At 40.8% G+C, this 26120-nt stretch overlaps 2 protein-coding genes and 1 pseudogene across 8 annotated transcripts in view; all 3 read right to left on the bottom strand.

Annotated features, from left to right (window-relative positions):
• XRCC5 (X-ray repair cross complementing 5) overlaps positions 1-7972 on the bottom strand; it is a 98837-nt gene extending 90865 nt beyond the window's left edge. The window contains exons 1-3 of one of the 2 annotated variants that reach the window (XM_079132990.1): positions 7850-7972; positions 4298-4411; positions 348-531 (exon numbers count right to left, since the gene is read on the bottom strand). In XM_079132990.1, the coding sequence (XP_078989116.1) occupies positions 348-531; positions 4298-4411; positions 7850-7870 (319 nt within the window). In that variant the 5' untranslated portion in view covers positions 7871-7972. Of the gene's footprint in view, positions 1-347; positions 532-4297; positions 4412-7749; positions 7770-7849 lie in introns of those variants that run through there. The other variant, XM_079132991.1, reaches the window with a different exon arrangement.
• Positions 820-2657, bottom strand: LOC306657212 (prefoldin subunit 1-like; annotated as a pseudogene). The gene has a single exon. The product of its transcript is annotated as a prefoldin subunit 1-like (transcript).
• Positions 3361-26109, bottom strand: TMEM169 (transmembrane protein 169). Of its 5 annotated transcripts, none has more exons than XR_013762729.1 (4): positions 19543-25904; positions 17131-17527; positions 12025-14417; positions 3361-3370 (listed from the first exon to the last, which is right to left on the bottom strand). XR_013762729.1 is itself a non-coding variant. In XM_079132993.1 (4 exons), the coding sequence occupies exons 3-4, from the start codon at positions 17399-17401 to the stop codon at positions 13795-13797; spliced, it is 894 nt and encodes a 297-aa protein (XP_078989119.1). In that variant the 5' UTR covers positions 17402-17527; positions 19543-19656; positions 26003-26088; the 3' UTR covers positions 11922-13794. The 5 variants fall into 5 exon arrangements, 4 of the variants coding, with proteins under 4 accessions (XP_078989119.1, XP_078989118.1, XP_078989120.1 ...); XM_079132993.1 differs by lacking the exon at positions 3361-3370 and adding an exon at positions 26003-26088 and having other exon boundaries at positions 11922-14417; positions 19543-19656; XM_079132992.1 differs by lacking the exon at positions 3361-3370 and having other exon boundaries at positions 11922-14417; positions 19543-22165; positions 24136-25904.
• Between the last annotated feature and the right edge of the window lie 11 nt (positions 26110-26120).

Raw genomic sequence — 26120 nt, 5'->3', positions numbered from 1 at the left:
TAAAACTATCTTTTCTCTACCTCAAACATTTCTAACCAGCACTCCCACCAAATTTGGTGTATATAATCAATACACACATATATTTCTTAGTATCTTCCCTTTCAATGCCTCCCAACCTCTCAATATCAGTAATGCAGAGAAGGGACACATGACTGGAGAACCTACAGTCTAGTAACCAATTTGATTAACTTCACATTAAATCATTACCCACATCACCTCCCTCTCCTCAGAACGAAATAATCCCTAGATGCTCAGAGCTGGGACTATAAGAGAGCTCCACTAAGCTAGATTAGGAATCCCCAGATTGAAGGAAATTTCTTCAGTCTTCTCTGGTTGAAAAAGGATACAGTCAGCTTGTTGAGAACCTGGCTGGATTCGGCTTTCAATGTCCTCTAGCAAATCAAAATCTGGCAGCATCAGGTGTCTGTGCACCGTGATGTTCTGATACTGGTCCTCACCAGCAAGGGCATTCTCAGTGCCATCTGTACCAAACAGGACCAAAGCAATCTCATTCTTGCTCTCAGCAAACACCTAGAGAAGAACATCCAAAGGCCGAAAACCATATTAACAATCTAGAAGCAATAAGATACCTAACCTTCAGAGAGCAGACCATTATACTTCCCTATGGCAGGTCTCTGGGGCCACATAACAATAGGCTCAATAAAACATGGGAACTGATAATGACAATTACTAGGTTTTAGGCAGACTTTTTTTTTTTTTTTTTTTTTAATTGACTGTTTCGTTTCAGCACAAGTTAGAGTGACAGAATAGGAAGGTAGTAACTGCTCTAGATGTCTTCCAGTCAAATCAGAATCTCTCTTTTTTTTTTTTGGAACAGAAGCCTTTTATTGGCCTGACCAGCCTGCCAAGTGGCAGGATCAGGCAGTGCTTCCCTATCTGCCCTGGCTCCCGTTTTTCCTCTTCTGGGAGTTCATGGGTCATCCAGGAGAGAAGAATGTCCTGGGCAGGGACAGCAGGCAGAGCTGGGGAAAAGTTAAAAGGGTGGGACCTAAAAGGGGTTTGAGACAATACAGAAAATGTGGGGTTGCTAAGCCATTCAGATAAAAATGTCCATCCAGGCAGAGGGAAACTGTTACCCTGCAAAGGCCCTTCCACCCTTGCCAGGAGGGGAGAGGTCAAGAGAAGAGCTTCCCCTTAGAGGCTCCTACAGTGCCCTTCACACCATCAGCATCTCCTGGATTTTGTTCTCAGCTTCCTTAACACTCCGCTCCAGGTAGGACTTTTTCTGCTCTAATTCTTTAATTTTTTCTTTTGCTATTTTCTGTTTCTCTAATAGCTGATTGAGAATTACCTCCTTGGACTGAAGAATAAATATTCTTCCTACACCTTCATACATGTTAGTCTCATCTACCAAAGTTATAACCTCTGTACCAGTAAGATGCGCATGCTTTTTCATTCTGTTTAGCTGTTCAATCTGTGTGTCTGCAAGCTTCACCTTCTGCTGTCAATAACTTTGGCTTGAAAATCTGTAAAGGCTTTCTTCAACCCCAGATCCATGGGGGCTGCCATCTTAATGCACTCTCTGCACCTAGAATCTAATTCTTAGTGTAAATTAATCATGGATACTTTGAAAAGATTGTAGTCTCTTTCTAGAATGTCTATCCAAGGTAAGGATGTTCCAGAGGATGAAAAAAAATTTTTTTTTTCAAATTCATATTCTATATCCCGGCAATTTCACTGACAGGAATATATGCTAGAGAAATTCTTGCACATGTTACATAAGAAGACGGTGGACAAGAAAGTTTGCACTTCAGGATGGTTTATAATAAAGCAAAAATGCAAACATCCTATCTACCAACAGAACACAAAAATATATTGCAAAATACTTACACAATGAAGGATTATATCAGTAAAAACGAATGAATTTGTGCAACATTTTATTGATGTGACTAAATCTCAAAAACATAAGGCTGAAAAAAAAACTGCAAAATTATATGTGCCATATAAAATAATTTACATATACTTCTGACAGCTTCATACAACATTATTATTTATGAATACACACTTATGTTCAATCGTATAAAATATGCACAAAATTCTAAGGAAAGGAACAGAAAAAAAAGAAAAAGCACTAGGAAAAGGCTTTGATTATATCTGTAATATAAGGTATTTTGTTTTATAAGAAAATAAGAAAGAAAGAAAAATATGGTAAAGCATTAGGATTGCACAGTATAAGACAATGGGAAAGTTGGTTTGATTATGGTACTCTGCATTTTCCTCTTTCATGAAATATTTCACAATGAAATGAAAAACAGTATCTGGTATAAAAGGTAGCTCCATCCCCACCGAAATGTTAACTTAAGCCTTTTACATTAATGCAGAGCATTAAATTAATTCTATCATTTTCATTATTGTTTTGCCTGCTAAATTCCCCCAAACAACTCCAACTATAATTCCCAATTGTACATGAAGCAAAGGTCTCTGCTGCTTAGGTTCAAATGTATCTAGCACATGGCCTAGACAGGTATCTGCCTCCCAGACAAGAATTCACCTAAAGCTAAGATAATCGTGCTCCAATGACAAAACTTCAGTCATAGAAGGGGAGGAAATTTGGATGGAGGTATGGAACTGGTACAGTACCCATATGGTTTTGTCTCTCAACATTTCAGATTTACTTAGACTGCTTCTCTTAAAACAAACAAACAAAAAACAACCCTCTAGGAACTGAGGGTGTAGCTCTGTGGTAAAGGACATATACTTATTAGCATGCGTGAGGGCTTAGGTTCAATCCCCAGAAGGCACAGCAGTACTACTTGAATACTACCAATACATCTATAACCAAGGACAGGGTTTTAGTGCTCTCTTGACACATCAAGGACTCTAGTCATCAGAATTTATGAAAATCTAGAATGACAGGTGGGAAGCAGCAATGTCTCATTCAAGGGGCAACACCCAGAAAAATAGCAGAGGTGTCCAGAAGGAGTTACAATACCCACTGAATGGTGCAAGTTTTCTTAACAAACATGGTAGTCATACCAAGTAGGAGGAGCAAAAATAATAAGAGCTAATAATTTCACAGTGTTAACAATAAGCACTTTACCTACATTGATTCTTTTATTCCTCAAAACAGGTCTATGTGGGAAGTATTGTTACTTTTCTCACTTTTCACACCAGGCACTGTGGTAGACAGTCTTTAAGATGGTCACTATTCATTCCCTTGTTCCCTGTATTTTCAGGCTATTCTTTATTAAAATAAGTATAATTCTCCACCCTTTAATATGAGCTGGCCTTGGTGACTTGTTTGACCAATAGAACATAATGAAAATGGCTTTCTGGGATTTCTAAAGCCAGGTCATAAGAAGACACACAGGTAGAGTCTTTTGAAATGAATACTTGCTCCTGGACACTACTTCTTAAAAACCATCTGCTAACTGGGTGCGCTGGTGCCCCTTAAACCAGCAGTTCGGGAGGCTGAGGCAGGAAGATGGACAGTTCAAAGCCAGCCTCAACAAAAGTGAGGCACTAAGCAACTCAGTGAGACCCTGTCTCCAAACAACATACAAAATAGGGCTGGTGATGTGGCTCAGTGGTCAAGTGCCCCTGAGTTCAATTCCTGGTACAAAAAAAAAAAAAAAACCCAGCTGCTACACTATGAGCATCCCAAACTACACAGCGAAGTTACATACAGAGGTACATGCAGATGCACCAACTGAGTTCACAGTTGCCATAAGGCATCATTTTCCAGACATGTGAGTGTGCCACCTTAGATATCCAGCCCAGTCAAGCCTTCAGATGATACCCACCCCAGCCTCCAACAAAGAGCAACTGGATAAGCCTTAAGAGAGAATAATGGAGTCCACAAAATCATCCTACATAACCAGGGATTATAAAATATCGGGGATGTAACTCTGTGGTAAAGAATCCCTGATTTCAATTCCCAATATAAAAAAAAAAAATTGGGGTAGTTAGTTACAAAGCAAGAGATAACTGGACGAGGTACAAAGAAGTCAAAGAACTTTGTCAGTTTGATGTGGTTAATAAATGACATGGCAGTGCAAGGATTCAAGGCCAGGTCGCCTGGCCCTAGAGGGTGTGTTTTAAAACACTACTTTATACTGCCTTTTGTTTCTGATAAAAACTGTTAATATCCAGTGAAGAGGCCAGCAGAAGGGAAAGAAAAATTAGCAGGCTCTAGTGATAAATGAACCTTTATGAGTATAGGTAGGAAATCACCCAGAATCGCCTAAACATAGACGCTGGATATTATAAGGTTGTTATCTTGCATTAGTAGGTGGAGGCAATGTAGTTACAAGCTCAAGGTCAATCTGAAACTCACCTGTCGTTGGATAAACATGGTTATCACCTTCTTTGCTTGTTCAAAAGGAGATTCTTCACCAGGGTAGGAGTTACTCATAGCAAAGCCCACATCCATACATAGCACAACAGCTGCCTAGAAACAAAGTCCCAAAGAATGTGAGAATATAACAGTTATAAGAAAAGATTCTAAGGTTCCTTGCTTATTGCACCTACAGAAACTGTACTGGTATCTAGGCAAAGCATGATGTACAGAGGGGTTATGTTCTATACAGAGAATGAATGTAAGACATATAGTTTCATTTTAGAGAATCCTTAAGTAGTTCTAATACTCTCTAAAAGTTAGAAAGTAACTTCCAAGAGAGAGGAATGCTTCAGGAAGCTGAAACTCCTTTGGCTTGATCCCAGAAAAAATCCAAGGTGGGTGGATCGAAATCAATCTGCAGGCTACAGTTAAGTTCAACCCAGCTGATCCTAATATATACATACAAACTGCAGCTGATCTGCAAAATGACAAGCATAAGTATAGATGCTTTTGTTTTAAGTTCCTGAATGGGGCAATTCGTCATGAAGCACTTCTATGACAATAACTGACTGCTTCATTCATGTGTTAGGATGATACACCCCAACAATTTCAATCAGTTTATAAACTGGAGACCTGAAATGAAGAGTAAGACACCAAGTGTATTCTACTAGAAAGCACAGATACAAATAAATACATGTTAATAAATTAATAAACAAACAAACAAAAAAAAATGGGGTTGGGGAGATAGCTCAGTTGGTAGAGTGTTTTGCCTTGCAAGCATAAGGCCCTGGGTTTGATTCCCAGTCCCGCCCAAAAAAAAAAAAAAAAAATTAAATTAAAAAAATAAAAATAAATTAATAAACATTACATAAAAGAGGTTTATAGTGAGCATCAAAAGAGACACATAAGATACACCTACCCAAGACTGGTAGATGGAACAGAGGAGGGTTAAGAGGCAGAAAAAACTTCTTCAGTTTGACTCTCGGGTGAGTCTTAAAAGAATGAGGAGTCAGTCATAAGAACAAGGAAGTTATAGACAGAGGGAACCACTTAAACAAAGGCACCAAGTCATCAGATAGCAATCATATATGTAGGGGATTAAAGAAATATAAACTAAAAGTTAAAGGGATACATATGAGCTGGGGATATAGCTCAGTGGTAGAGTGTTTACCTAGCTAGCATGTAAGGACCAAGGTTCAAGTCCCAAAACTACAAAAAAGGGTAATAAAATCAAAATAAAGGGATACATATGATATTCTATACTCTATAGATTTGGCATCCAAAATTTAACCTAATACAAGCTGTAGGAGACTTGAACTAACAGTAACTCACAAGTTTAGAGTAGATTATAGTCAACAATATGAAACAGCTTTAGCATTACATCCTCACACACATCTCCAACCCCAAGATATTTTAGGTTGTATCAACAGCACAGTAAATTCCAGAAAGGAAGAGTATTACGGTAAAAAAAAGCAATACAGAGTCCTAGGTTCTAGGCCTGTCTCTACTGCTAATGAGCTACGAATCCTTGGGAATGTCACTTCACTGTTAACTGAAGGAGGGAGGAAAACTATTGGAATAAGTGAACTTATTTTTCCCAGAGATTACATTCTTTCTATTCTCACCTGTGCGTTTCACTAATCAAAGTGTGAGCAATTCTGGCCATCACATCTTTTGAGGAAGACTAATTACAACTGAACATGAAATGAGGTTAGGGAAGGATCTGGAGAATATGTGACATAAAGAACATTTAGAGAAAAGCTAGATATTTGAGCCAGATGAGAAAATTAAGGGGAACATGAGAATGTCCTCCCAAATATTTGGCAGCTGTGTTATAAAAGGACTGGTCTGTGGGAGAGATAGTAGATTCAATAGATGGAAGTTACAGGAAAATCGATTTGACTTCACATAAGGGAAAAAATAACATTTAGAAGGAATTTTTTATTGATCAGGATTTCAAGCAGTGTTTTCATGACTCTAGAAGCGTTTGGAAATCCTGGATAAGCTCCTATCAGAAGTTACAGATGATTTCTTAATTTGGTTATATCTTGGGCAACACGTGAAAATTAAAACTATTTTCCCCTAGTTTATATAGAATTGAACATAATGCACTGATGTTAAGAAATTTCTGGACTAAAGATAATTTATTTGGGGGGGGGGGGAAGGTAGTAATGAACTACAGAATTTCTCTGAAAGCAATAAAATTTACATCTCATAGTACTAATGCCCTGGGCATAAAAATCTAAAAAAAGATACTTGAGTTACAAAATATGCTGCTGCATTTATTTAACACATGTTCACAAAAGCTACCTTTAAAATAAAAAACACTAAAGGACTAAAGGTCTATTCCCAGGAATCAGATATCCAGAAAATGGCATCAAAGAGTTTCATAATCTGGAACTTCTTGTCTGGAAGAATGGTCTACATGGTATTTTGAGTTCCCTTCTGGAAGCAGTTAAGAAAACCAGGAAAGAGAAATGGAGCAACATAGCAACTCTTCATTTCTACAATGCAGCAATACGGGCTGTTAGGATTTACTCCAAGTTCATCTGCCACCAAAAAACTCCTCCATTGGAGGCAGGAAGTTTTTGGCAGTTGAAAGAGTAATAAAGGAGGGAAGCACCTTACAATTGTTTGATCAACATTTCCCAGCAGGAAGTTAAGGGAACTAGAGTTACTCAAACTCCTACCTCATTTATCTGTATTGAATAAATACATGGCTACATGGATGGATGGACGGATGGATGGGTGAATCCCTGGAATCACACCTCCCTCTAGTGACTCAAAACTCACTTTAAAATTCATTGTAATTTCTGTTATTAATCCAGGACACCAAGGATCATAGATTATTTGCAACACAAGATTCTCCAGGACTCTGAAAAAAGCCTGGTTTCAAAGTCGGATTCCACCATTAATGGACAGAATGATCATGTGATAATCAATTATTTCTTCCCCATTTTCCCATTGCAAACTGGGAATATCAGTTTCCACCTCACGGGGTGGTTGTGAAGATTAAATGAGATAAAAATAAAAGGTACCTCACAATGGGCAAGATTTCAATAAATTATAGATATTACCTATTATAGAGGTACTTATACAACACTATATTTCAAGTTATTTTACTCACAAAAATCCTCTTTGTAGTCTGACAAGTCTGTGGGATAGGTGCTTATTCTGGCTAACTTCCATTTTTATAAACATTTTAAGAACCCAGGCTCAGCAGCAACAAAGGAGGTAGGGTAGGAGGTGGAGTGGGATTCAGGGAAGGAGAGGGGAGGTGAGTGAGGAGGAAAGCCGGGTGAGAAGTGGTGGGAGAGGAGGAGGGAAAGGGGCGGGGTGAAGAGTGAGCCAGGCTCAAATTCAGGACTCCAGATCCTCAGCTTTCCTCCTAGGGCTTCCCTCGGTCGGGCTGTCCTGCTGCAGCCCACCACCATGATCTTCCCTCTAACCTCACTACTTAGCACCACTGTGATCCCACAATTCCTGCTACGGAATCACCCTGTCCAGATGCCCGGAATGAGTAGGGCCTAAGCCCAGGGTTCCCGCTACCTTATTCCCAGACCACGCCATGTTGCCGGCCAGCGGGCGCGCAGGAAACCTTTCCGGGCGGAAACCTGCAGCGCAGCGACTCAGTTCCGGCGGAGTTGCAGGCCTCCAACCCTTGGAGCCGCCTTCGGCTGTGACTGCTAGGGGCGGGGAAACCGTGCTCCTAATTCTGAGCATGCGCAGATTCCTTCCATTGCCCCTTGGTGAGGAATTTGTGCACTTTGGACTCTTAAAAATGCTAGTTCTGGGTTAGTACTTACTAGTTTTCCAAAAGATTCACTTCCCTTTGCTCTCATTGACAGTAACAGTCCTTGCTTTGGAGTTAGATTCCATTAAATAGGACACGATTCTCAATCCTAAAAGTCTAATTTCTTCTTCTAAAAAGGATGCTAATGAAAGGCTCTACAGATGCAATGACCTTAGGACCAACTCCTAAGAGAAGAATAGGAGTTTTTCAGGCAAACAAAAGTAGAAAGGACAATGACTTTTACAGAGAAAATGGAATGTCTAAACACCTGGAGTCATGAAACAGTGTCTGGCCCTCCTTGGAAAGGAGGAGGGGAAGTTTAATTTAGAACTGAGTCTAGGGAGATATTACAAAAATGGAAGTCATTGATTGCAGTGCTTGATATGCTCACCAGCCCTTTCAAGGAAATTCTGTAACCCAGCAGCCCATGCCCCTCTGAAAATTCTTCCACAGAAATAGGCCGTTTTTACACTAAAAGACCCACAAACTACAGGTGACTGACCAAGGGTCCACCAACCTGCAAAGTGTCTCTCCACACCTCTGCCCAATCTAGGAAAATAAGTCCATTAAGATTCTCTCCCTCTTGAAAGCTGGGCCTGGAAAAAGCAGGAACTAAAGCTGAAAAGACAGGGAGAATCCATGAAGAGAGAAGGTCCTTGAGGAAGACAAAGTTAAGAACATGTTGGAGCCAAGAGATTCAGACACTTTCAGATTGTGCTTATGACCCAGAAGGTTCTTCTTTTTGACTCAAATTTTAAAAGTTATTTCAAAACTGAATATTATTTTTAAAAGTTTTACTGTGATTGCTAAATAGAATTATTGGATGGACACTCATCAATGTGCTGGCTTTGTGTCCGTAATTTCATCTTGTATATAATCTCTATTTTCTTTCCTTTTTTTTCTTTCTCTCCCTCCTTTCTTTCCCTCTTTCTCCTCCTTTCTTCTCCCCACTGCCCACACACTCCAGTACAGGCCTTGTTCCAGGGGAAAATGAAAGGTGCTAGTAGCTCTGCTAGTTTGCATCTCAGCCATCTTTATGGGCAACCATGGTGCTGAGAATGGATATGATTTTAAGCATTGCTTACCCTGGCAAAAAGCCTCCATTAATCAAGAGTGAGGAAGCAAACATTATTAATGTAACAGTATATATGTCACAAAACAAAAGAATTTTGGCTTTTTTTAAATTCCATTTATACCTGTCAGTACAAAATCCTTTTGGATTTTTATGATATAGAATTGGGTATAAAGGGATGGATAACAGATTGATGGGCTATGGCTAATGGTGATAATGGTATAAATATTACAAGTGTTGAAAAGAGAGAAATATGTGAGCCACTGTGGCATATGAAGAAAATGGTTAGAAGAGGAAAAGGGGATGGCGGAGTCTTATTTTGGAAGTCCCCATGAGCCATGCCTCCCAGCCTTCACATCCCAAACTAGTCACTTCCATTGTGTACTGACCTCCTATCCTGATTTAACCAGTAAAGTGTGGTAGGAGTGACATTGGTCCAATGCTGGGTCAAAGCCTTCAGAATACTTGGCACTTTTGGCTTTTGCACATTGGCGAAGCCAGACAGCACGTATGAAGACTAACCACTGAACTTTGAAAGCCCAACAGGCACATGGAGGAGAATTGTTATGGATTAAATGTTTGTCTCCCTCAAATTCTTTTACTGAAGTCCTAACCCCTAACATGATATTTGGAGTTGGGGCCTTTGGGAGATGAATATGTTTAGATGAAGTCATAAGAATAGGGCCCTCATCATGGTATTAGTGCCCTTATAAAAAAACAGACACTGGCGAGCTTGTTCTCCCCTCCCCCACTCTTCCCTTCCCCATCAGCTGCATTCACTTAAAGAAAAGGTCACAGGAGCACTTAGTGGAAAGGCAGCCACATAGAACCCAAGAAGACATCTCTTACTGGAAACTAACCATGCTGGCACATGATCTTGAACTTCTAGCCTCTAGAATTGTGAGAAAATACATTTCTGTACACCTAGTCTATGACATTTTATGGCAGCCAAAGCAGACTAATAAAAGCACTGAGCACGAGTAACCTCAGGGATGTGTTTTGATGGCACCCAGCATCTCCCTGGTGACCAATGTGGCTATCTGGGGTGTAATACTTGAGCCCCTAGGAAGCCATCCCAGAATTAGAAACATTGAGCAGAGACTAGTCATCTCCACTGAACTCTCTGCAAATGGCAGAAATTTGAGCAAATAAATTGAGAGGTTGTTATTTTAATCCACTATATTTTAAGTGTTACAACAGCAATAGATAACTGAAACAATAGAATTTTTTTAAAAAAAATTGTTGTATTGAAGACTATGTGTGCCCTTCAGTGTAGTTAAATGTTTTATTTATTTTGAAATTTCTATTTAAGTTGCTGGAAAGTATTTGAATTTGACATCACTCTGAAGAGTGAAATATGAATGATGATTTCGTTAGCATTATAAAAAACAAATATGTGCAGCCTTTGTGCTTTGACAGAGAGCTGTGATGATGATTATACAGACAATTGGGAAAATTAGTTAACATCTTAACTGGAGAGATAGGAATAAAATTTTATACCCAAAATAGATGTGAATGGTAATGGTTCCAGTTTCTACCACTTCCATTAACTTCCATTTCTAAAAATCCACACAAAAAGGTTCATGTTAATAATGAAATTAATCAAGACAAAAGAAACCTTTTTATATTGGCCACTAATCTTGGTTTTTTAAAATTAAAAAAAATTTTTTTGGTATCCAGGATTGAATCAAGGGGTGCTTAACCACTGAGCAACACCCCCAGACATTTTTACCTTTTATTTTGAGACAGGGTCTCACTAAGTTGCTTAGGACCTCACTAAATTGCTGAGGCTGGTTTTGAACATAGGATCCTCTGGCCTCAGCCTCCCAAATCACTGGGATTATAGGCATGGTCACCAAGCCCCGAAGCTACTAATCATTTTCAAGACTAAAAATTAACCCCTGTGTGACCATTCCAAAATGGCAGAATCAAACTTTCAAAACATCTGAACTTAATTCTTTTTAAGATTTAGAATATCACTTCATAAGAACAAGGGTTTAGTTTCCTCAGATATGAACTGAAATGAAAGGGTGCCACCTAATGGTAACAGACAAGATGACATGGAAGCATCATGATCACCATACTGGGTCAGACATGTTCTACTTAGCAACTTAAACTATGTTCCTCCTCCTCAATATTTACCAAAGATTAGGTAACTATGAGCTAACAGAATTATTCAAATATGAACTCTAACTCCGCAATTTCTTCTGTAATGTTCTCTAGGTATTTACTGAGAGCAAAGTTTCATTCTGTTACTTTAGTTCTGTTTGGTTGACTTTTCCTTTCTCTAGTCTAAGCATTTACATAACATTTCAGAACCCTTTTGAAATTACTTTAGTATAGAGCCTCTCTCTTCCAATAGGTGATAGCCCAACTAGAGTGAAGGCCACGTCAGCTTCACCTAGGTGTCCTTTGGGAATAGTCTCACTTTCACCCCACTTCCATTCTACCGTGGCCACTTACCCTTGTCCTAACCGTGACTATTTGTGTCCTTGTCTATTGATTTTCCCAACCAACATGACAGACAGATGCAACAAATGTAGTTGTAATTTTCTGATGCGGACTTAAAGTGTGACCTATGTTAACAGTTCACCTAAATAGAATCCCCATGAATTAATGAGGCACAGAGAGTCAACACGTAAAGATTCATACTGAGATCACTACATATATATATAGGACAGTCACCAGGCTCACGCTTTTTCTGCAAACTGCACATTCAAAGCTATCTGAAGAGCCTCAGAAACAAAGTGAGCAAATGTTAATCAGATTTCACTTTTTATTTTATCTGCATTTCAATTCTTCATATCTCTGCAAATACACCAGAAAGCACCAAGGTTATCTTCAAAAAATGCTGGACACTTTTTTTTTCTCTAGTCAAACTAATGACAGTTAAAAAAAAAAAAAAAAGTTCTTCTGAAGGTGGAGTTCAGCACCATGCATTGAGCAAATGTTCCTGGCTTTCTGTGGCGAGTGTGGCTGGCACCTCTGGTTTGGGTCAAGGCAGTTTTTTCAACAGCTTCTTTCCCACATGGGAACAAAAATGAGCACCAGCTTTCCTTGTAAGGATCCAAACTTCCAATATCTGCTGTCCTCTTAGGCTTTGATATTTTAAAATTAGGACACCTTTAGGAATGATTTTTCTTTAAATTCAGAATCTTTTTTTTCATCCAGATTAATCTAATCTACACTCCCAGGCCAGGAAGACAAGCTTCTCAGCATAGAAAAGATCATGTTTGTTGTTAAACTAGAAAGATCTGAGAGAGTAAGGCTGAGTGAGGTTTTGCCAAACCACAGAAGGCTAAACCTGGCTTCTTCATATTTAGGGATACTGATCCCTGCTGGGGAAATACTTAGCAGGTACAATCCCTCCCTGCTCAGTCTTTATAGAGTAGATTAAATATCACTAACTCCTGTTCCACCTCCACCAACAGGAAGAAGGGTTATGCTACCATTATGTAATTGTATTATCCTATCTACTATTGCTTTAAAAACAAAAAAAACCCCTGAAACCACATGACATTTCAGAATTTTAGTTGCAAAATACAAGAGATGTTAATACCTATGTAGAGCACATATGTAGTGTAGGTAGCTCATCTCTATGTATACATTGTCTGTGTAAAATTCAAGCCTAAATAAATAAATAAATGAGAGAATAAATAAATAAATAAAACTGTATTAGTAGTTTGGGATTCTGAATGTACTTAAATAGTTTTTATAAGGTGGAGATTCCTTCTTGCCTACCAAAATAAGTCATTCTTCCCTTTTTTTCTCAAATTAGCATTAACGCCAATATTTAGCTAAGAATATAACTACCTAGACAAAAGACTACATTTCCCAGCTTCTTTTGATTGTGAGGTCATGTGACTAAAGGTCTGGCCAATGAGATATAAAAATGTTGAGAGGGAAACTTGTAGGAAGTCTCCTTAATCAGGAAGTATGTGCTCTTCTTTGCACCTTGTTCTGTTTGGCCAGAAACATGGATGTGATGGCTAAAGACACTGGAACTTTGAGGATAATGTTAGTAAAAACAATGTCCTACTAATGACAGAGGAAGAGAAGAAACCTGGGGTATCAATGGCTTTACAGGATGTGGGAATTGTTTGCCTCCTGACTTCTGTATAAGAAGTAAACTAATAATGATATTTTAGGGCTTTAATTATATGCAGTCCAATCTAAACCTAAGTGATTCACACAAGTCACTGCTTTCTATTATTCCATAGTAGCCCAGCTCTTTAAATGTTTCATTCCATCTGTGTATTTTCTTGGAGGACTTGGCCACCCCTGAGCTTCTTTATTCTCCCTGTAACACTGAGTCACAAATTCTCCTGGGTTACAGCACCAGTAACAACTTCAAGCTTCTGGATTGATATACAGTAGAGTTCCCTATCCAAGTGGTCATTTTAGGGAAAGGAATCAAGAAGAGTCGATTCACTGTGTAGACTGCTTTGGCACAGTTGCTTTTCTGTTGTCTGCCTTCCAGGAACCATCAAGATGGCAGGGAAGATTGGTGTGGGTTAAGATTTTTCAGAATTGTAGGGGATAGGGGATAAATTGAAGAAAGAATCTACAGGAATTTTAAGATGATATATAGGTTACTGCATCCAGAGAAGGAAGTAAGTTGTTGGCAGTTTAGACAGTGGAAGTTTCTACTTCCTGGGTGGAATCCTTGTTGGAGAGATTGCCTGAGATATTGTCAGATTCAAGCAGTTCCACAATGCTGTAGGGAGAACAGTCCTCCAGACCCAGCTTACTGCACAGCCAGCCACAGAAGCCTTTCTCCATGTCCCGGGCAGCTTGCCACCATGCCCCCCAGGACCACGAGAGCTGAACCACAGCAGCATAAAGGCCCAGGGAAGAGGCCATGGCCATGATGAGCACTGGATAGAAGAGAATGAGGCAGGGGCAGCAGGAAATCTTGTGCCAGAAGGTCCTCTCCTCATTGTAAACAAGGAAGATGTTGTACCAGGTGATAGTGCCATAGTAGAAAGAGACAACAAAAGAGAGGACAAAGACCACGGGCAGGCAGACCAGTGTCCAGAGGACCACGTGGGGCCCCCGGTCTGCTCCCATCCGGCATGCCTTTCTTCCTTCAGGTGCTGTTTCCTTTGATGACTCTTTGGGCTTGGTCAATTCCTGTAGCTCCTTCTCTGTCAATGTGACATGAATGTCCACCATTTGACCCTTCTTCTTCCCTCTGGTGATGGTCCCTGTTAAGGTCACATAACGACTGTCCAAAGGCATGTTCCACATACCTGTAGGGCACAAAGGAGGTGAGAATCAAGATCTGAGGGGACTTTCATCACGGTGCATCCCCTGAGTCTGGGCCCTGTATGAGAGTCTTTTTATAGCATCGTGTCAAGGAGTCAGTAGTAGACTAAATGGTTTCCCTTGGAGGGTGGCCACTGCTATTATCACTCCATGGTGAGCTCTCTTCATGTCTGGGCCCTGATAAAATTTAAGACAGTTCTCTCTCCATTTCTCTGGACCTCAATGTTGGCATGATCTTTGTTATATAGAGTAGAATGAGGAACTTTACTATAGACAACACTTTAATGATCCTATTTCCAGTTAACAAGCTCTGTGAAAATACCATTTATGAGTATCAATCTGTGTAAAGATCATATGTGTGCACAATCAGCTCGTAGGCAGCCCACCACCCTTCCCATCTCAAGCCTAACTTTACATTTTCCTGAGAGTGGACATTCTCACATGCCAGTGGACATACCAGCCCTCATATCCAGGCTGTATACACACACTTACCACACATGCACACACACACACACACACACACACACACACACACACCATATACCACACCACTCACACCCACTATACACCCTATCCAAGTCTTGTAAGTACCCCAACCCTACACCGCACCACTTATACATACCATACCCTCCACTATACCACACATACCCACACAACATGCACACACATTCCACACATACACATAACATACACACTCCCCATATACACATCCACATACCACACACACATGCCATGTACACCACACCATATGCACCACATATATATCCCCACACAAATATCCACACCCTCCATATGTCTATTACACACACACACACACACACACACACACACACACACACACATATATGTGCACTCAATCACAAAATAGCGATCCTTTGACCACCCTGGAAAGGGGATTAGAGATACTGAGAAGGGAAATCTGTGGCCTTTGGTATGTAAAATGTAGTCTAAAAATGTGTGGGTGGATTAAGGACTACAGGCTTAGATAGATGTGTTCCCTGGGCCCTCCGGTGGGAAGACTTTGCCCCATGGCTGGAGAAAAGACAGAAGAGAGCCACCTAAGAGCAGACCCAGGACTGGCAGGGGCTATGATTGGGATAGAAGGGTTGTGTGTTCCCCCAGACCTAATGGTTTCATAGTCTCCTTTATCTCAGCAAATAAAATTATCACTCCATTGCTTTTGTCAAACACCTAGGAGTCATTACCGATCACCCTCTTTCCCTTTTGTCCTACCTCCAATCTGTCAGTACGTACCACATTATATTCTGAATCCAGTCTCTCTTCTCTAGCACTCTCCCAACTAACACTGTTCTTCAAGCTTCTCCAGTAGCACTCTTGTGTTTGCAGTGACACCCTGGTCCCCCATCAGTTTCCATTCTTACTCTTTGCAATCGAGTCCTTACAAACAAGCCAGAGTGATCTTCTTACACTATGAATGAGACAATGTGTGTCCCTTGCTTAAAAGTCCTCCATTCACTTTCTCTTGCACTTATAACAACTTTCCAACCCTTTTCTATGACCTGCAAGACCTGCAATGGTGACATTATCTGGCCCACTTTCTGACATCTCAACATCCTTCCCCTTGTCCTCTACACTCCCAAACAGAATTAACTTCATTCTGTAAACGGGCCAATGTTGCCCTCAAGGCCTTTGCCCTTGCCGTTTCCTCTCCTTCAAAAGCTCTGCCCCACATCTTTTCTCACTAGCTCCTTCATGTCATTTGGATTTACTCAAATGTCACTTCTTCAGAGATCCTCCATGACCACACAATCTCTCCCTTTGTCACCCTCCACCAGGACTTTCTTCCCATCATGGTTTTATTGTCTTTGCAACTCATACTACTACCTGAAATTATCTTTTATTGGTTGACATTTGTCATCCTTAACTAAAAGGTAAACTCCATGAGAGCCAGGATGCTGCTTGACTAATTCTGTCAGCCTGTGTCTTGAATATCTGTCCCTCTACACAAACAGATCTACCTCATCCATCCATTGCTGCACAGTTATTCTTAGTGCAGACACTCAACAGTTCCATTAGTAGCAGTAAATATTCTTATACATGTTTTCTCACACAGGCAGAACATGGGCCTAAGTTTCATAAAAGATATACTGCAAATTTCTGGGACATTGGGTGCACATATTTTGAATTTTGAATTTTAATAAATATCAACAAATGCAGGTGGCAAAGCCTGTTTCCTCCATGTTGCAGAATAAAGCCCTGCTTCCTGATGTAAAACTAAATAAATAAATAAATATCAGCAAATTCCCTACAAAGTGATTGAAGCAGTTTCCACTTTTACTTCAAGTGTAATTTCCTCATATTGATGTTACTATACTTAACCAAATTTTTGGCAATCCTACAAATGAAGGAATATTTTATCTCATTAATGTCATAATTTCTATTTTCCTGATTACTTTATTATACATACATTAAGTAATTATCATGGTCTGCTTGTGTAACTAATTTTTGCACATAAATCAGCTTTTTCCATTACACTAGGAGTTCTGAAAAGCATAGGGTTCTCCTCCATCTCACCGAGAATAGAAAAACTATAGGTGCTAAGTCATATATCAATTTGCTAAATGAACATGGCAACCCTGGGAGAAATGTATCACTAAGAAGAAATATAGACAGATGAAATCTGCCTCTTGGGTTCCCTTCCCATGGCTTTCAACAAGGGGCCCCAGAGAGACTCACTATCATCCATGGGATAGTCTAGGAAATCATCTCCCTCCTCCTCTTTAGGCTGATCTCCACCTTCTGATTCCTCAGGCTCCTCATCCATTTTCTCATTATCTGACCGGTAGATGATGATAGATTCTGGGCGGGATTCTTTCTTCTTTTTTTTCCTGCGACCCATTGTAGATTCCCCATCCAGGGCCAGGGCAGCAGCCACAGCCCTCCTCAGAGAGCCCTGGTGGGGGCTTGGGGGTTGCTCCTGGCCTTCCAGTGGTGCCGGCTCTTCCATACCAGTCCTATTGTCTAGCTGTGTCTTATAAAGAGTGTGACTTGCTTGAGCAAGCTCACAATCCACACATCACAGAGCTTCTTTCTGGAGAGGGCTATGCAAAGATGTCCCAAGGATGTGTATCACCTGAAAGATAGGAAAGCAAAGATATCAACAGGGAGAAAATGGAGTAAGATGGAGAAGGCCTTGGGAAATCATCCCCAACTTGGCAAAAGCCTTCCCCTCTCTTTACTTCTTGTAACTATTTTGGGAACCCAGTGGAAATACTCTTATAAGAACAGATAGCAAATACAATATTATTTTTGTCATTTGTGTAATGTATAATATTACCCAAAAAATCAGTCCCATTGGGACAGAACGAGTCACTGAAGAAGATGTACAGGCAGATGGGGGTTTAAAATCAATATGCTCCCACCATAGATGGAGACTAAGATGGCTGAGACCAGTAGTCTGGACTTCTAGCTATCAAGTCAAACAACTATACTCAAATGAATGACAGCAAACTTTGAACAAGCCATCCCTAAATGGTGCAACTTCACCATCTGCCTCTACCTTGCTATTCTGTAAAGGAAATCCATATCTTGGCTTCTTCTTGGCTCAAGACCTCAGAAAACTGTAGAAGTCTGTCCTATTGCATGCTGGGAGAATGAAGGGAGGATGCACTTCTACCATAAACACTCCATCTTCTCTTTGTTCTCCAGGTAGACCAAGGCAAGGAGAATCTGTCACATCTTTTAGAGAAGATGCTGTATTCTTGGTGCACTGTTAATGTTTGCATAATAACCTTGGGCTGATTTTGATTTTCTAGAGGAAAATTAAGGAACCTTACCTGGAGTTTGACATTTTAAGCTAAGACACACAAAGAAAATTAAGAGGACTGAGGAGCACTGATTCTTAAATTCAGATGATTTCCCAGGAAGTTGTTGGGCTTTGGAATTCATTTTGGTTGAGGTATCTAAGCATAGAAGTGTATGCAGGAAGAATCAGGGCAGAGGGACTTCCCAAGGTAAATACCCGCCCAGGAGTATGTCTGGAGCATTAATAATCTCAGCCAGGGCTCATCACCAAAGCAGTTCCAACACAGAAAAATGAACATCTATCCAGAGGGGATATAGAGGCTGGGAGGATGTGGTTCTCTCCAAGGTTGATATTTTCAAGTTTCCTTCTTTAAAATTTTATATCAATTTAAAATTCTACTCTCTAAGTGTATATGTTTAATGCAAAAATACTTCCCCTAGTTCAAGTCTTCTAGGAAAATTGGAGGAAGCTGCATCATGGTAATCCTATGATATTAGTTACCTCTGATCAAGCCACTTTATAACTACATTAGGAGTACAGCTGTACTCTGATCCACAGTGTTTTTGACTTAGAGCTTCTGCTTTGCTGTAGTTTCCTTCCCCACTCCCTATGTGCTGGGTGGGTTGTTTTCAAACTAGGGTTTGGAAGTGGGAACTCAAGCAGATCCAAGAGCTGCAGAGCTAGGACAAAGTTTGTCTTCTTTCTGTACCCTATCCCTTTAAGATGTGTTCAGAGGAAGAGAAGAAATCCAAACAATGCAGTGAGTAGGCAAACTGCAAATCTCATATTTCTTGTTCTCTTGTGATATGTGGGGAAGAGTAAACACATGCACAGAGATAATATCCATTGTTGATGGATTTTATAAACAGGAAAATGTTCAGGGTTCTAACACACTTGACTTGGATGGTCACAATGGGAGAGGACAATAATAGAAAGATCTTTCTAAGCCAAAGAATGGGAAAAATACAGGAAATAGGGGCTAAGAGAAGAGTCTCTAGGCAGTGTATAGACAAATATAACCATCTTGTCAAATTATGGTGAGGGGAAGTCCTATCTGAAGGCAAGGAGAGAGATGACTTTTGAAGATGCTATTCAAATATTTGGTTGGGTTGGGCATGGTAATGCATGCCTGTAATCTCAGCTACTTGGGAGGCTGAGGCAGGAAGATCCCAAGTTGGAAATCAGAAACACCTTATATCAAAATAAAAAGTTTTAAAAAGATTTGGGGTGATAGAATGTTTCCCTTTGTATGTGTGAGACCCTGGGTTCAATCCCCAGAATCACCAAAGGAAATCTGATAAAAAAAAATATGAAACATGAAGTGGTAAGCTTCTGGTAATTACCTGTAGGGCGCCATTCTTTGCTTCGGGCACAGTTCGTTTTAAACAGGTGCTTGGCCAGTGTCAGTTCATCAGACACTATCCCCCATTCACCTGGAAACACAGTTCCCAATTTCCCTACAATCAGAACATGATCTTTTGAGAATACAAAAATTTCCCACACATGAGGAAAGACTGGATTGTTTTGTAACCATGGTAAAATGCAGTTATTTGAACCCATTTAAGTTTGTTCAATGATCAACAACTTCCCTCTTAGAAGGGGCTGCTATAACAATACAGGTTATTTATAATCTTCAGACTAGGAAGGTTATAAACACAGAAATTTACTTCTCACAGTTCTGGAAGCTAGGAAGTCCCAGATGGGTAGCAGCAGGTTGGATGTCTAGTGAGGGCCCATTTTCTGTTCATAAATATTTCTTTCTTAAGTGTCTTTCCATGGTGGAAAGGATATGTAACTCTCCTTAGGCCTCTTTAATTAGTAAACATCAATTAATATCCTCCCAAAGATTCCATTTCCTAATGCCATCACAGTGGGGCTTAGGATTTTAGCATATGGATTTTGGGAATAAAAAAACTCTGAAATCATTGTACTCAGTGAAGATGCCTCTGGAAACTAATCCATCAGTCAAGTCATTTCTGAAAGACCATCAGGTGACTTTCAGTTAAGAGGAGCTGGCACTGATGAGCTAGCTTCAAAGCATGTTCACTTAGGGGATTACTGACTGAAAAGGTCTGAAAGTAGTTCTGGCAGCTACTTGGTATCGTAGCTACAGAACAAGCTCTTTTCTGGAATTTTTGGGTACTTTTATTCACTTTTCTGTGAAGTTTAATGAGATCAGCCATGTCTCAGTAAAATGTATATGGTTAACTGTTGCCATGTAACAAATTACCCTAAACTCAGGGGTTTAAAACAATACACATTGTCACACACCCACAATTACATGTGTCAGAAAACTGGGTGTTTTAGCTGGGTGGCAGGTGGTTTTCTCTGCTGTTTACTGCCAAAAAAAATTCTCTCCTGTGACTCCCCCCGTTATAAAATGAAATTCGAACTTTTCATGTGACATAAAGACCTGCAGGGTCCAGTCCCTCCCCATCCTGTCATCCTATATCGCACTTCCCTCACACCCATCCTGTGTAATCACACTGGCTGCCTCTCATTCCTCCAAAGCACCAAATACTTTTCCACCTGAGGCTTATTTAAATGCAGCCTGCCTTGGCTGGTATGCTGCTCCACAACATGGTCATTGCCTTAGTTTCTCCAAGTTTCTGTTCAAATCTCAACTTTTCTGAGGTTTTTTTGACACCCAACCAAAAAAGGACCTTGCTCCCCTCTTTATTCTTTGTCATAAGTCTGTTTCCTGCATAAGACTTATCAATAACTCCAATTGTGTTTATTTGTACTTTTACATGTTTATTGTCTATCACCTCTACTAGACTATAAGCTCTGCAAAGTGATAGCATATAAGTAGAACAATAAGTAGATATTTAAGAAAAAAATTGAAGGGACTAGTTGAAGTGGTAGCAATTAAGGGCCAGCCCGATTGTGTCAAAGACTGAGGCCACAGAGAAATTTAATAGAGATATCAACAAGCTCCTTTATATGCTAGTCACAACAGAATTGCTAGGTTCTCCCCCTACATTTATTTTCTCCTCTTTAAGAATGGAGGTTTCAGCTGGTTACATGGTTTCCCTAGTAAAGATGCCATTTCTCAGCACTCTTGCAGCTTGATGTGATCATCTGATAGTCTCTGGGCAATGGGATTAAGTGCATGTGAGCGTGCAACTTCTCAGTATGGCCCTCTCCTCTTTTCAACTCCTTGAGGACTGAAACGTGGGCTAGATGAGCCATCTGCAGCCTACACAGACAAATGCAACCCCCTAGAAGAGCAGAGGAATGGGATAGAAGGTGTACAAGCTACCCTAATGATCACAAACCCTCCTTCTTTGGACTGATATACATGAAAAAGAAATCCTACTTGCTCTAATCCACAATCATTTTGGTCTCTTAAGGCAGTCACACAGAAATCCTAACTAATATACAAGGATTATCCAAAGTTATTTTACATCTCTGTCCATCTGCTGTGTTCCAATTTGTCAGCCCTGGGGCATGGGGAGATCTTAATATGCATTTTCAGAGTTAGTTTCATCCCTGATAATGAGTGGTCAGCAGTTTTAATTCTCCTGGATAGGCCAGGAATTCTGAAACTCCGCTGTCCAGTACAAAGTATATCACACAGATACTGGCTCAAGATTCACTATAAACTCAAAGGAAAGTTTAATACAGTCCAGTATAAGATACTAGTTTCTGCTTATAATGAGATGGCTAGCAATGTATCAAAAGGAAGATTCCTTAAAAGAAACCAACAGTTCTTCTACACTCAGTAAAAATCTTAAGATTCCCAACACCATAAAACAAGCCCAGCTATAGTATCTTTATAGAACAGGGTCATCAAGAGGAAGTCTGGTCATTAGTTCCTGCTGCCCAGGTCCTATCCAATCAGTCACTCAGGCACTAATCTCCATGTCCAATCCACAGAGGGGTTCACTGTGCCTTCATCAACCTTTCACCACCGGGCATGGTTTCCATGGAGTCTGCTCACATCTCTCTGCTGCCAGCTGGTCACTGGAATAGAACTGATCCATTAGTTCTTCAAACCCATCCAAATACTCACCAGAACTTGTGGATTTGGTGGGTGCAGAGCCAGGAATTTTTGAAACCTCTGCTCACATATTCACTGTAAGGTAGCAGTAATGTACGTGGTTGAAGTATGGCTGAAATAAGCTAGTAAAAGGTAGTAATATCAAGACTTAGAGACACACTAACAAATGGTAAGGCTTATGGAAAATACAAGATCTCAAGTCTCATCTAAAGCAGGAAGTTACTGTTCAGTTCCCCTCTTCTCTACCCACCAAATCTACTGTTTAGCCTACTCCTTTCATAGAGAGAGGCAGGCCCATTGGTCTGGGTGGTCTGAAATTTCATGGAAAAGTTGATTTTAATTGTTGTAATTAGATCAAATTTAAGCAAATTACTATGTGTACAAATAACCAAAACAAAACACAAATGGGCTGACAATTAGTAACCTTTGCCCAACAGTTTCCAAATCAGGGTGCATCTGCTCCAGTGAGTTAAGAAAACTAGGAGTTGACATTTTTGCATCTTTCCCACATTGACTCTGAATGAGTGGAGCTGCAAGGGTGGAGTCTCATTATTCTGAAGTTAGTTTATCATTAAATGAATAATGCTTTGCTTTAGTTCTGCTGTTCTTTCAACTCTTTTCTGACATGTGTGTGTCACCCCAAAGGACCACATATCAGTTATCTGGGATGGCCAGATTATGCTAGTTAATCTTAATTTACCACCATAAGATGTGCTATCAACTAGGAAATACAACTCTTGCCATTTTACCACTGAAAATTACCATTAGCCCCTCTGAGAAAGATGGTCTCATTGATGTAAAAGTGGAAAGGAATTTGGCTGAGCCTAGTGTCAAGTGATTGGAACTGCAGGCGAGCAGCATCTTCAAACTCCCAGCCTCCAGCCAGTTGCTGCAAATCGGTGTGGAGCAGTCAAGCAAAAGATTGTTCCTTCCTGGTCCTCTGAGCAGTATTTTTCTCATCATTGCATAGCCTATGTGGTGCTGAAAGGCTCTCACACTGAAGCAGGTTCAGCAGCTCCTGACTGTCTATAGAAGAAAAAGTTCCCAGCAGCAGGGGTAGATGGTTACAAGGACTGTAAACATCTTCCTATTGAAAGAGCTGTAAGACCTGATCTCCAGTCTCTGATCTGTTTTGCTTGGTTGTTGTCCTACCTCTTGTGGCACATATCCTCCTTCCACTCCCCCTTCCAGCATTCCTACATGCTGGAATATAAACTGTACAAAGGCAGGAAAATGTCTGATTGACTGCACTCTATCTCTGCCTAGAGTAATACCTGGCACATGGCAGATGCTCAATAAATATCAGCTGAATATTGTGAACTGGTTGAGTCGTACTCATGTGAGCTGTCTCAGGAGTGGTTTGGCTTCAAGACAGGGGCAGGACTAGATGCCTCATTGGCATTATTTCAACACTGAGGTTCTGTGAGTCTACATGTTGAGAATCCCACAAGCTCCCGTCAGTCTGAGATAGCAGCTGCTTTACAGAGGGAAGAAAATGAAGTTACCAGGCAGATGGGGCAGAGGAGGGGCGAGGAGATGGGTGAGCAATAAGAGCATTTACAGAAGAGGAAGGGAGTCATTGCTAACGGGGGTGGGGAGAGATGGCAGCAGGGGATGTGGAAAGGGCACAGTTCCCTAGGACAAAGGAGGGGGTGATGGGGAGCAGCGCAGGGAAGAGCAGTGTTTTGATTCAGTCAAAGGAGTGGTCAGGGCAGTGTGGCATGGTGGTCCTCAGAAGAGAAGGCTCCAATGCGTGCCAGAATTAAAATTTGAAAACAGAGCTTCCAAGTAGCAGAACTGCTGTGCCAACAGGCTTGGGGGGGTGGGTAGCAGACTTTTAGACCCTGAGACCCAAGGAACAAAGAGACTAAACCTCCTTATTTTAAACAACAGATCCCTTGAAGAGACTCCACATCTCAATCACAGGTCTTACCTAGATTATGAAAAAGAGCTTTCTCACTTTTCATCTTGCAACTTCCATGTAGATGAGGAACGAGACCTTGTCATCTTCATAGGCATCACTGACTCCCTGTCACCTTTTCACTGGAAATCTCAGCTTCCCACTCTCTGTCCCCTCAGGGACCACACAGAGGCTGCAACAATGCCAGGCCCTCATTGTACCTCAGTGTACATGCAATGACCCACCCTGGCAGGTCCAGACCAGGTCACAGACCACAATACATTATACCTTCAATAAAATTATCTTTGAGATAAGTCAAAACTACTAAAAAAATAAGAAACAATCTTTGAAAAGGAATTTAAAGTATTCCCACTCAGAAGAAAGCAAGTCTAAATTTTCTCAGAATTCTGAAGTTTTTCATAACCCTGAGAATTGAGTCAATATTTCTTTTTCTGTTTAAAAAAACATACTTTGGGGCCTGGAGGTGTAGTTCAGTGTATAGCACTTGCCAGCATGTGCAAGGCCCTGGGTTCAATCCCCAGCACCATAAACCAACCAAACAACAAAACCTCACCAATGAGATCAAAGCACCAGGAATTCTACTTCTCTGCAACAATACTTTGGACTTTCCTATTTAAATTTACTTTCTAAAAAAAAATGTGTCAATAGTGTAATTTTAAAAATTTTGTAATATCTACATAACTGACTTAAATAGAAGGGTACGTGATTCATCACTCAGCTCTCTCTAGTCAAAAGAAGAGCTTCCTTCTTTAATGAGTATAGACTGGAATCCTTTAGCAACAATGATAGAGGGGGAAGTGTTTCTAAAGGAGGTCACAGAAGGGCAAGGGGAGGGAAGAACAGGGAGGAAGTGTGGCTGTCCAACAAGAACTGCAGTCTTGCTGGTGGGAGGAACCCAGTGGAGGAAGTGATGTCTGGTTCCATTCTTAACCAGACCCATTTTCAATTCGCTTGGTGAATTTTAAGTGATGGGCCCAACAACAAAATGATGGCACCTGCTGGCTTTTACATGATTTGAATACCTGGCAGGGAAAATATTGCACTCTAACAACAGACTTAGAGAAAGCATCTTGCCTGGTTGAAGATGACTGCACCTGACACATTCAATAGATCTGCCAAGTTCTTAAGGTGAAAATAAGGAGCAGCATCTGAATAATAAAACCCTGTTACCCAGCACCAACACACGGGTGAGAAATGCCCCCCATCCTCAGCAGTCTTTCTGCATTGGGAATGAACTAGAAGACAGGAACTCAAGCATAAACCTACTGATGAGTCTTGCAGGAAGCATGCAACCATCGAATAAAAATTCGCTTTCTGACTTATGTAGCTCTGCTGATATGGATCAGATTTCAAATCTGGTTAGCGGTGACTTCTTTCCTTCATTCCTGGGTGGGGTGCGGGAGATGAGGTGGAAGTGGGCCCGAGCTTATTTTTTAAACCATTTATTATCTTGGTTAGTGGATAACTGTATCCGTACCTCCTCTTCCACCCGTCTCTCCCTTTCTTCCCTGGGCTCCATCCATGAGGATGAAGGGATCAGGAATATGCACTTCCTTCCCCTCAGCTAAGCCTGCCCCTTCTCCTCTTCCCAGCCAGGGGCACACAGCAGCTGGAGCCCAAACAGCCTGATGTTTGACGCTGGAGGGCGCAGCCAGGGCTGCGAGTTGCAGCCTTTCTTTTCCCATGCACTGGAGATTTAATTTTAATTAACCATGAAAGCTATGGCCCCGAGGATTGAATTTTCAAAATACAGCACACACTCGCTTTGTGTGTGCGTGTGTGTGTGTTTCCCTCCTCCTCCTCCCCAGTGACATCGAGATTTAAAAAAAAAGAAAGGAAAAGAAAAGAAAAAAAGCAAGAAAGAAAAAAGGAATCTCACCCACAAGTGCCCGTGGACCCAGGCCGGTGGAGGATGCGAACTGCGGGAGGCGGCGGCAGCAGAGCCCTCCAGCAGGTAAGAAAGCGAAGCGCCGCCGGGGGGCGGGGCCGGGGCGGGG

Source organism: Sciurus vulgaris, assembly GCF_902686455.1.
Source record: "Sciurus vulgaris genome assembly, chromosome: 3".
Taxonomy (NCBI): domain Eukaryota; kingdom Metazoa; phylum Chordata; class Mammalia; order Rodentia; family Sciuridae; genus Sciurus; species Sciurus vulgaris.
Note: the sequence above shows the minus strand (reverse complement) of the source record. Positions and strands in the feature narration are given on the sequence as shown.